This window comes from Coturnix japonica, chromosome 5 (genome assembly GCF_001577835.2).
Source record: "Coturnix japonica isolate 7356 chromosome 5, Coturnix japonica 2.1, whole genome shotgun sequence".
Classification (NCBI taxonomy): Eukaryota; Metazoa; Chordata; class Aves; order Galliformes; family Phasianidae; genus Coturnix; species Coturnix japonica.
Window position 1 is genome coordinate 3,003,895 of NC_029520.1, and position 12,302 is coordinate 3,016,196.

The window sequence follows — 12,302 nt, forward strand, 5'->3', positions numbered from 1 at the left end:
GCAGTTAAATTTTAATTAAATTCATTCAATTAAAAATAATTTTTAAAAAGTAGGGTGTTTTTTTGTTGTTTTCCTGTATATTCCTGATAACAAGAAGCGAACAATTGCCTTCCCAGAAGCATTACTTCACAGCCACCACACTGAACACTAGCTGCCCAGACTGTGAATTCAATTAATGCAACTGCAATATGTGGATTATATACAGGCATGCCTGCCCCAGCAGCTAAAAATCGGACATCAGGCAAAGGAAAGATTATGCTTACAGAAAAGCCTATACTTGGAAAGTGACCTTGCAACAGCATCTGAATTTCAACAACGGTGAAGTGACAGGTCAACTAATTTTATTTCTCATTACCTTTTACACACTATAGAGTAGAATCATGTAATCATTAAGGTTGGAAAAGATCACTAAGATCAAGTCCAACCATCAGCCCATCCCTGACATCCCACTGACCATGTCCCTCAGTGCCACATCTCCACGGTTCTTGAACACCTCCAAGGTAATATTTTCTGGATACATAACTTAATTTTGCACTCACAATAAGCATATCAGATGTGCAATTTACGCAAATGTTTCCTTTCCCACTTCTAAGAAACATTCTTGTAAGAAAGGAAACATCCAAATATTTCAAGGCTTAGTCAACCTCTTCCCTGACCAAAGTATTAACACCACTGCATTCCCACCCAGTAAATATATGGCCACTTCCTATAGGCTCACAGCACCTTATCGCCTTTTGTTTGTACTGCAGCATGAAGCCAGGAGTGTGGTTCAATGTGTCACCCTGACTGGCACTGGACAAACACCTGGCTGAAGACACTCCTTGCCTGGAAGGTTTGCTGCTCACCTGGGCATTCAGCCATTCAAGCAGTTTTTTAGGCAATGCTCACATGTGGATGAAGCACATAAGGTTCTTCTTCAGGGAGCCGTCACCATTCAGAACAGCAACAATTCCTGGCTACAGAGGGGACCAAGGCACACAACAGCTTTAAGAAATGAGGTACACGGAGTCCTGCTTCAGGAAAAATACCACAAATGCACATGCATTCTGTTGATGCCAGTCAGCCTTGGGCATTTTGCTGAAGCAGGACCTACAACATTTTCACTGACAGCCACAGAAAGGCTAAAAAATGCCAGACAGGTCTGTTCCTGCAACAGAAGCAACATTCCCCTCTTTCCCCACCATATTTGTCCTTCCTTCTTCTCCTGTCACATCAATCTGTTTTTTCCCTCCAACACCATGTCTTAGCTTTCTTTCAGACACAGTAACTAGCTCTAATGTACCCTATTCATGTGTCAGTCAAGCCATCATCAAGATACTGGAGGGAACAATACTTGTATGCAAAGACCTATTTTGGACTGGTATTTGAGTCACAGTGGGCCAGCCATTAAGCAATCACACGCAGGATTAATGGTCTCTGTTGACACATGGTGTGGAATTCACCAAGAGAAAGTTCCACTGTGTTATTACTAAAGGGATCACAGCCCGGAATTGAAATACAGCACAAGTTCCTGCTCTCCTCCACTCATTTTTTAAGAGCCACAAGTTCGGTGTGGGCTTGGGGCTGAAGGAAGAGCTTGTTTTCAGCTGAAGAGGTAACCAAAATGCCTTTTGGTGTAAGAGTATTTCCCTTACAGGTGTAGAAATTTAGTGCAGAGAGTAAAAATGATATTATCATTCAGGGTTTGGTATTTGCTTACTCTCTGACCCAGGGACTGAGCACAAAAATGGGGTTGTGACTGCATCAGGCACAGCAGACAAGCAGCCTAAGGGTACATCTGTACTGAGACACTCTTCACACACTCACAGGTATCTATCATGGGATGGGACCAAGTGGCCCACACAAGGCTATGAAGAAGCACTGGTGGAGCAGAACAGGAGCTGGGACTATCCACATCCCAGGTCTGCATGGGATCCTGCACATCACGTTGCCAACCCAGCTCTGGGCATGATAACTCTCCATGTGGTTCTATCACAGTGCTCTCTGACTTCCAAGTTTTTAGAAGCCGCATAGTACAAACCATCATTGACACCCAAGGCAGCAGGGATACTGCACTCACCTTAGCGCACCTTGGATGCACACTTGCATCCAAACTATTCCTGACAACCAGCATTTGCTGGCAAAACTGGAGCTGATCTGTAGAATCCAGCAGAGGTGACCAGAAGGAATTTTCACTCCATAGGCCTCCACGTACAAACCTCGTAAGTGCAGTCTTGTCGTGGGGGAAAAGAGAGGACAGCAACAGGTCGTATGCTTTAGGCTACAACCTATGACACCCCCAGGGCACAGTTACAGGTGTGTTTGCTGACAAAGAAAGGTGTTTTATGTTCCACTGTGCAACTGCTTGTAGGCAGCATGCTGTAATCAGATCATTAACAAAAATCAGACCAATCATCTAGAGATAAATAACAACCCTCCTGCCTTCCGTCCTTTCTACAGCAAGGCCTCACAGGGCGCAGAAAGGAGGAAAAGTAGTAAAGAAGGCAATGAGAACTTGACAGCTAAAGAAGACACAACATACAGCTACATCATCAACAAGATCAATACCAAATGCCCTAGAGGAGTCTGGCAGAAAGACATTTGTCACCCATTAAGCAAATGAAGTTTAACACTGTGCTTGCAGCCGGCCCCAAACAGGATGGTACTGGCAAGTGGGACAATTGCTCTTACCATCTCAGGTTCACAGTAAACCACCAAGGTAAACACATAACACTATACATTTCCATTTCCATTAATGAGTTAAATCAGTCCCAGGTTAGGGGTATATCACAATTTTAATTTAAGGCTAAATCCAACACAGACACTCCACATGTGACAAGGTCAGTGTTATGTATGCTGCTGCTGAGGGAGCTCTCAAGCACTTTTTCCTTACCAAAAGCTTTCGTGAGCAACCACAGCTGAAATATTAACAACAGCACCAAACTATGTAACCTAACCAGCTTAATAAAGCCCATCCAATTTTCTTATCCCTCCCCACCTCCCTGCTCCTCAGCCACAAACACACACAACACGCGCTGAGCTCCATGCACAGCTCCATGCAGCGTCAACACCTCTGAGGACCCGGAGAGCCAGGCTCACCCTTTGGACTCTGGGGCAGCACATCTCGCTCCACCTAGCAACAGCCCTACAACAAACAGTGCCAGCACAGCGCTGCTGGAGGAGCTGGCAGCCACAGCCCAGGCCGGGCACCACCAACTCTCCAGAGGCAGATGGGGACACAGCCATGAATGTTTCTGAGCTGTCCTGAACAGAGCCCAGCACTTAAAATCACCAACAGAAAAGCCTTCTGCTTTGTCTTTTTGCTCTGTTAAGGAAGAGCAGATGAATGGCTGCAAATCCAACTTCAATAACTCCAAGTATTTTGAATCTTACTCGTTTTCTGCTGGTTTATTTTGGTCCGCTCATCCGTCCCACCCAATGTTTAGAAAGCCTCAGAACTCTGGATAAGCCCCGGCGTTTTTAGCAGACCAAAGCAAAAAAAGGCAAAACAAAATTAGCGTATGAACGAAGTCACTGATAGGATTAAGTCCGAACAGAACATATAAACATTTCAACCAGACCAAACCTATACACAACCGTGCCAACGACTGGGAATTTTTTTTCCCCCACTTGCATAACATGCATAGCTTGGATGCAACTAAAAATTATTTCTGGGAAAAAATAGAAAAAAAAAAAAAAGCAGCTTTTTTTTTTTCTGCAGCACAGCTCTATAATTATCTATATGCTGTGGGAAAACAAAAAGCACACAGTGCTGCTTTCTAGTGTCAAAATAGATTTCATGGCAGCACCTGGAACTGCCTTTATAGAACTAGATGTGCTTTCACATGGCACTTTCAGGAGGCATCTCGAGTTGGCTGATGACATGTGAGCTACCCGGTCCTGCTAAGATGTGAGAAGTAGGGTTTGGTAATTCTTAGTCGTCAGCTACGGCACAGCATTTTAAAAAGCAAGTAATTCCCTGTTGGAGTAGAAGGCTTTCCACCCTGTTGAGCTACGCTGGTTTTAGCAACATTCCTCTTTTTGATCTGAGATGTAGGGCCAAGTCCACTGCACACAGGAAAATACAGCGGTCGTTCATGTCCAGCCTCACCTCCCAAGGAGCCTTAGACACTAAGCCAAGGGAGAGCTGTGCAAAATCCCTGCCAGGACACTCAGAGATCAGCTACAGGTTCAGCTGGTGGCCCCTTTCACTGCCAGCACATGTGTGTGTGCAGCCATCACTGTCAACATTGCACCAACAACTTCACACAGTTCGTGTTTTCAGGAACTTGGCAGAGCTGGGGCCCTGCCCTGACAGCAATCAGAGGATGACAAATATATATATACATTTATATATGTATATACACACACACGCACACACTATCATTATAAACCATGCCTAAATGCAGACCTTGGGTGGCTGGAGAAGGGACCCCCACTGCCACCCTACTGTAATCATCAGCAGGCCTGCTGAGCAGCCAACCTGCTCACATGGGATTTTGACATAACAAACTTCAGTGAATGAACTCCAAACAAGGCAAGGCTTCTTTATCCACAATTGCCCCAAACTGGAGCAAACGTCAACGCAGTTAGCAAGCCCAGTTCATCATCAGTCAAACCTTTTCATTCACATGAACTAAAAGCATAGGTTCCAACAAAGAAGTTCTAGAGGAAAGTAAAAACAAAGGTGTAGAAAAGGCCATTATAACATTCTGGATCAACTGACAGCCATGTGGGAGAAGAGGCTGAAAGTTTCCAGCTCACAGGTGCTTTCTGAGGTCCCTGCATCCTGCAGTTGTGGGCCCACCTGCTAAATGTCATTCCGCAGCTATGGCACACAGCATGGTGTGAGCTGACGGCCATGGCAGGGTTAACATGCACTGCAAACCAATTAATAAAATAAACCACCCCACAGTTAATTTATTTTTAAAGGAAAAGGAAAAAAAAGCTAAGAAACTAAAAACAAAATCCCACTCTGTCACACACCCTGAGTCTACTGTTAGCGTAGGGAACCCAGCCATTGAGGCAGTCCCACTCCATGCCAGCACATTCACAGTAGTTTCCAATAAACATCCACACAAGTCACTGGAGGGGGAAGAAAAAAATCAATCTGTTTTCTTTCATACAATTCCACAAAACTAACTGTCATCACAACCATCCTTGTGGCAGAAAAGTCCATATTTGCCCGCAGTTAAATCCGTCTGCAGCTGCCCTGTGGAAAAGACAGCCAATAATTGGCTTCTTTCACCTCTGTTAACCACGAACAAAAGTGTCATTCAGCTCCCAAATGGACAGAAGGCACCAATGGATGGGCAGCTAGCTGAGCCAATGGGCTGGAATAACAATAACCCTGTAGCATTTTCTTTTTCCTTTTGTTTAGTCTTTCAAAGCCCTTAATTAAGACCCTCACAAAGCACCCCTACAGGCTCCTTTCAATGAGGCATTACACGCCTGTTTTCTTGTATTTAAGGAAGAAAAGTAACAGGGATTTCTGAAACACATTAAGCAGTATACACAATTTCCACGTATTCACCACCGAAATACTGTTACATTTCAGCTTTTAAATATTATCGGCAATAAAAGACAAGTTCGAGTTTGCGGAGTCCCCTCTTTGTCGTAGGTTCCTTGCCATTTTAAGGTAAAAACAACATGCAATCGGCCATTAACGTGCCAGAAGGGCACGGGCTCATCCAGCCCCACAGCGGGCAGACAGCTGAATGGACAGAATGGAAGGACGGACACGATCCCACGGGCCAGTAAGGGCTGAAAACGGCACTTCTCTACACTCAGGTTGGCTCTGCTGGCTGAAGCGGCTTCACCAACGACCAGCTGTGTGTTCGTCTGCGATATACGTGGAGGTCTTCAGCGTACCAAGAAGGTGCAAGCAGACCCCCTGAAAGCACGTAGGTGCTTGCCTTGCGGCTCAGCAGTGGCAACCTCTTTGCTTCTTCTTGGCTGCTGTTTGTTTTACACTGACCCAAAAGCCAGATGCTTCTGCCTGTATTTACACAGCCCAAGAAGCAACTTGCCTTTCAGGAACTGTCCTCCAACGTTAGGAACCAAAATCCCTCTAAGTCTTGACTAAGGCGGCCAAATTAATGCCCAGCGGCTGCCACCTGTTCTATGCAGTATTCTGGCTTCCTCCTGTTATACGGAAATACAATGTAGCTATACAACAAGGTAAGAGTAAAAAGAAAGGAGGGGGAAATACATGCATTATTTAACTCCAAGTGTATATTCTGGGGGAGCCTGTCCACTAGGACTCCTCACAGCAGTGATCTCACTGGAATTTCAATGTTGATCAAGCAGGAAATTTGCTCTCAAGTTGTTGTATTAGAAAGTAATTTAAATTGCAGAAATGAACATAAAGCGTTATCCTAAGTGTGTTTGGTGTTATTAGATACAATCCAAACTCACACTGTGCCAATACAAATATCCCAATCAGTGCACCTGACAAAAGACCCTGCAAAACAAACTTCCAAACCACACGGAATCATACAGTGATTTGAATTTGAAGGCCATCTAGCCCAACTTGCCTGCAACAAACAGGGACACCTACAGCTCCATCAGGTGCTCAGAGGTCCATCCAGCCTGACATTGCATGTCTCCAAGGACGGGCCTGAATCTGAAACCATTCCCCCTTGTCCTCTCCCAGCAGAACCCAAGTTACAGTGGAGGTAACAAATGCCACTTCTATAATATAGTGTTAAAAAAAAAAGCTAAAAAAGACTCAACTCCTCCCTCCCACACCCAAAAAAGTCCCAGAACAGGCCACACAAAGGGGAAGACCTGCCTCTCGCTAGTCACAGCCCAGCACCCGGCACTGACGGCTCTCACTACCTACACAACCATGGCCTAAAAGCATAAAACAACACAGCCTGCTTTGCCAGCACAGTGGCTGCATAGGCTGGTGAAGCGCTTCTTGGTGCCTGCGTTCCCAGCAGAACAAGCTGCATCAGCACACAAGGTATCCTGCTGGCACAACATCTGCACATCAGAGCAGCCTGCCAGCTCAGCTCGGTTAGGAGTCACAGCCCTGACCAAATACTTGTGCATTCAGCAGTAGAGCTCTGGCCTTCTTAATTCTCCCCTGATATGAACCAAAGATAATAATGCTTACCACTGCTGACACAAGAACCTAAGTTAGAACAGTTAGTGTGTTTTCTAGTTCCTCAAAAGAAAATTCATAAATTTGAATGAGACCTTTCACAGAAAACTCTCTGACAAGATTAAATCCGATAGCTACTGCTCACCATTACAGATAAATGAGACCAAAAAGCACTCATAATTATGAGCAACTTTATTGAAAAGGTCAAGTTCTTTCTTCAGTTTCTTCAGCACTCACATGACTACACTATTTAAACCTAAGTAGATTTTTATCACTAGACTGTCAAGAGAAAAACGGCATACTTAATGCAAATCCAACATCACAAGTATTTACATGAAAAACAAAGACCTACCACATGAACTATCTAGCCCACACTCTTTGCAACAGAGATTAAGGCTTGTCAAGTTTAATCATGTACATGGGATCAATTCTTTATATAAACACATCTAATGTGATGGAAAAGCAGGAGACCCACGGAAGGCAATCTAAGTCATCTACCTGCATTTCCAGCCTGGCTGTGTGTCCTCCTGGCAGCAAGCATTTCACAGATGAACAAAACTGGACTTGTGATCCTGTCTCCTCAGCTACCTCCACACAAAAGAAACGTGAATATGTTTTCACTTCACCATATGAACAAATGAGCAAGGAAATGCTCTAGTTCTTATCTCAAGCCCAACTGATTGATATGAACTATGTTCTGATGAAGAAGCTATGCTGCTAGGAAGGCAGGATTCTGATGGATACAAGGTGGATGCCAGCACCAACTCATTTTAGAGTCACCACCAGATGTGACAAGTATAAAGCATATGCAGTTATTTAACTCATAGTGGAGGGCTGGGTAATCCTGCAAATGACCAGAAACACCACAACTTTACAAAATAACCTTAAAATAAAATGTGAGAAAACTTTACCAACGTGATCCCTCTGGTTTTGTCTGGTTGTAAACAACCACCAGGATATAACGAAGGCAGTTTAATGCAAAGGCATACATAGCTTTGTCACATTCAAAGCACTTGATCTTTCCCACATGTATGAAGACAGCCCATTCTACAAGCATATTTGCTCTGCAATTAATAGCAGAGTTAAATGACTATCTTACCTTAATACAGGCACTTATATATCCCAGGGGTCCAACACAAACTGAACTTTTTAACACAGAATAGTTATGTACAGTTACACGGCATGGAAGGCAGCGTCCTCATCCCTTCGATATACCGGGTGATATATTTTGTATACCACACAGATTAATAAAAATTGCAGAAGACAAAGCTGCTAGAACTAATTCTGCACTTTCTCCCCAACTTAAATGATTCCTAACTACTACTGCCTTAAAATAGAAAGATTTGAAGGAAGGAACTACCCAACGATGAACAATGAGAACAATGTAATCCTGAGAAATTTCCACTGAATTAAATATGTATTTCCTTGCTATCACAGGAGCAATCAGTCTGGCAATATTGCATCACATTCATCACACATGGAGTCACGCTCTTTTGACATTTAAATTGTATATGACTAAACTGCAGTTGCTTGTAAAAAGAAATGGCTGAATTAATGGAAGTTATTTGCTAATTTATATTTCCTATTCACCTGAATCACCTCACGTACAGCATAAGAAGGAGGTGCAAACCAATGCTTTTCTGGTAAGTACCTACTGCCTTTATTTAAGTGAGAAATTTGGTAGTTCTATACACCTAGCAGCTCTGTTTCAGTGAACTGAAGCTTAACATGAAATGTAAAAGGTATAAATTACGTTTCCAGGACAGCTTCAGGCACTGCTGTGTTTGGAATTGCTTTCCAAGCAACGCTGTTTCTCCAAACAGACGAACGTGCAGAAGGGTAAAGGGCAGTGAAGGTAATTATTGGAAGGAAATCTCTCCCTAGGCCAGAAAAGAATAATTAAGCTTGTGCATGTTAAGTCACATAGGGAAAGTTAACACTGAAGTAATCGAGTGCAAATGATAGTAAGACCTATCTACAGCTTTCTTAAAGGGAAATTAAGGCAGCAAGATTGTTTAGGCAACCCAAACATGGCTTCCCCAAACTGCATTCATACTCTTTGTATAAACATACAGGCTTCCCCTAGACACACACACACACACTCCCACCCCCCAGAGAAAACATGCAGTAACCCAGTAATTAAATGAGTGTGCTGAAACCTAGAGCAGTTAAACTGCATTCTGCAAGCCCAGATCCAACATAGTTTACTTACTGCTCATTAATCTCTCCACAGATAGCATCTTTTCTACAGTTAAAAAATGCTTAAAAATACGCCTGAGATTTTCAACAGTTGAGGTGCTCATTGTGCTTCCACCATTACGTGGAGGAAACCATCTTGTTCAAATGGCTGTAACACAAGGGAACAGGTGAGTTGAGCTACTTGTCCAGCCCTTCCTCAGAAGCCCTGGGCTGTTGTGCAAAAACCCAAGGAAAGTCATTTGCACAACCCTGGGAAGATGGTAAAGCTGCAAAAGAATCTCCTCCTTCTACACGAGTTGCGTATCCAGCATAGAGAGTCTTTCTAAGGCACAAGCAATACCTTGTTGCTGGCAAGGCAGCACCACAAGAGCATTTGTTTGCCTTTTTAATTACACAAACACTCAGTTATTATTTGCCGAAGCTTCCTGGATGACCTACATACATTCTCTAAAAATAAACTAGGTGCTAAGTGCTTTTACAACATAAAGCACATACAGAGCATGTACTCCTTCAGAGTTTGGAGAGTGATAGGGAAATTCATGTTTAGCTCATACCTGTTGAAGGCAAGCAAGCTGGAGAACACACGTAACCATGAACACCACAACACCGACAGGGGAAAAAAGGCACCAACTCTTACTTAAAAAGGCACCTGAAGTTTGGAAAGTAAATGTTGGGCGTTTACCATTCTAAGAGATCCACGTAGGCAAGCACATACCCATTTTTTGTCATGACCAATATTTACTACTCCAAGGCTGTAGGAAAAAAGCTCAATGTACAGCGGTGCTCTCAGCAAATAGGGAACTCCATGCTGGGGAGAGTAGCGGGCAGACATTCCTAACTGTGTGTTCTCACAACTGAAGCTCATGGAGGAAGATGATTTCACATTGCCCAGATTAGGCAGAGTTCTTTAACTTGGTGATTACTTTGGTACTTGCACATGACACCCCTCAGACACTGACAGGACACTGAAACCTCAGTGCTGCAAATAATGGCATTAAGGAGGATATTTTTGATGTTCCTGTTATCATTCCGTTTTCCATTGCTGATGGCACCAAATCAACCGAGATGGTAATGTGCTTTGCCTGATGGAACTGCAGGGTGAACTTGGTTAGACAAAAATCCAGACTATTGAGATATATGCATCACCCCAATGTGTGTTACAGTACTTTTCCCACCGGTGTGGTTAGTTACTAGGGCACAAAAAATTGTTTCGTGTGAATGAAGAGCCAGCAACAGTACAGGCAGTCCTAATCTCGAGCAGGATTTCTGACATGCTGTTGTTTAAACGACGGTCTTCTCTTGCAAACACACTTCAGATTTAGTTTACTGGCACGATTACTCAGGAGAGACTCTAAAAAGGAAACATCGGCTTTGCTATGCAATTGCAGAGACTGAAGCCATGAACAACTGCTGTTTATTATCCTCAAAACCCTGCTTAAAATTCCTAACTGCACTTTTCTGGCCTGGGGTTTTGTGGGAAAGATGGTGAAAAACAAACAAACACGTAAACAAACTCCTTGAAACTTCTGGAACAGAGATTTCAAGCAAGAGTAAGTAAGTTCTGAATAGGTCATTACTTGAAGCCGGGTATACAAGAAATTTAGTCTCCACTAAACACTCAGCACAGTGCCAGCAAATTTGCCCTTGGAAAAGACATGGATTTTCTACACCAAGCTAAAGTCACACCAGTTCTGTAAAATATTAACAGTTTGGTCAATATTAGCAAATCCATTTTACTTCTTTTCCCTTGTTAAACCCAAGCGTTCCAGTTAGAATCACAGAATCAAAGAATCATTTGACATGGTCCGATAGCGACAGGACAAGGGGGAACAGCTTTAAACTGCAAGAGGGGAGGTTGAGGTTAGACGCTGGGCAGTAATTGCTCACTTGGAGGGTGCTGAGGCCCTGGCACTGCTGCCCAGAAGCTATGGGTGCCCATGGGCTGGAGGTTCCCAATGCCAGGTGGATAGAACCCTGGGCACCTCGAGCTGGGGGGCAGCCAGCCCATGGCAGATGGGTTGGAGCTCCGTGAGGTCCTTTCCAACTAGAAGCCACGCTATGATTCCATGAAAAAGAGGATAGCTGCTTCCAAGCTTTTATAACATGAAAGAGCCAAGTGAAGGCTGGATGCAGCATCTCTACCAAGAAGCAGACCCTGTATGCTGCCTGCAAAGACAGGACTGAAACATCCCATATGTTTTCCTAGTAGTAACAGGCCTATTGAAAGCACGGCCATGCTACTCTCCCCGTTGAGGTCAGACTATTCATGTGCAGCTGTGCACATGTCAAGAAGGTAATGGGAAAACTCCCAAAAAAAACCCCACATTTTCACAGGACAAGGTTATAAAATGCACGACCGTGTCTGCAGCATCATTAAGCCAAATTAAACAGGTTTAGGCCTCCCCTGCATACTTCAGAAACTGCACAGCCAGTTGTGATTCACTGTTAATTGTGCACCATTTAAAAGCCCAAACACATTTTCACTAAGCTTTTGGAGTGAAGATAACACATGTGAGACCCAGCGCTCCTCCAGGATTGGTCTGGGGAGAGAAAAGGAGGAGGTACGGTGCTTAAAAAAAAGCCATCCTATTTGAATAAGAAACTGCGGTGAGCACAGTGGTTCACTGCAAAGGCCTCATTTTTCAGGGTACTCTTCACAACTTCACAAATTCTTTCCATTTTTTTCCTCAAGGAAAAGAATTAGCACTCCTTCTCTTACCAGATGGCGGCATCTCCCGTACAGCTTCTGCAGACCACATCTGAGTGACAGTCCTGTAACAGTCAAATTGCCCAACACCAAAATGAAATGCATTCTGTTGTTTTGGTTACGTGTTCTCAAACACGTGATGTAAGATCTGAAAATACCAGAAACTTCCTACTTCAGCACAAGGCACTGACGGCAGCAGTAACTCAGCACTCTTAAAAACAAGGTCAGTTCTTTTGCCAGGTAGATCACAAGCCATTTCTGCATGATTTAATTACACTTTCCAGGCACCGACACATGGTAGATGCTCCT

General features: G+C 43.8%; 1 protein-coding gene across 2 annotated transcripts in view; it reads right to left on the reverse strand.

The window, feature by feature from the left end:
* LGR4 (leucine rich repeat containing G protein-coupled receptor 4) overlaps positions 1-12,302 on the reverse strand; it is a 56,929-nt gene that overhangs the window by 40,067 nt on the left and 4,560 nt on the right. The window contains exon 1 of one of the 2 annotated variants that reach the window (XM_015863444.2): positions 2,060-2,103. The exons of the other annotated variant lie outside the window; for it this stretch is intronic. Within the exon in view, the coding sequence (XP_015718930.1) occupies positions 2,060-2,088 (29 nt within the window). The 5' untranslated portion in view covers positions 2,089-2,103. Of the gene's footprint in view, positions 1-2,059; positions 2,104-12,302 lie in introns of those variants that run through there. 2 annotated transcript variants of the gene reach the window in all.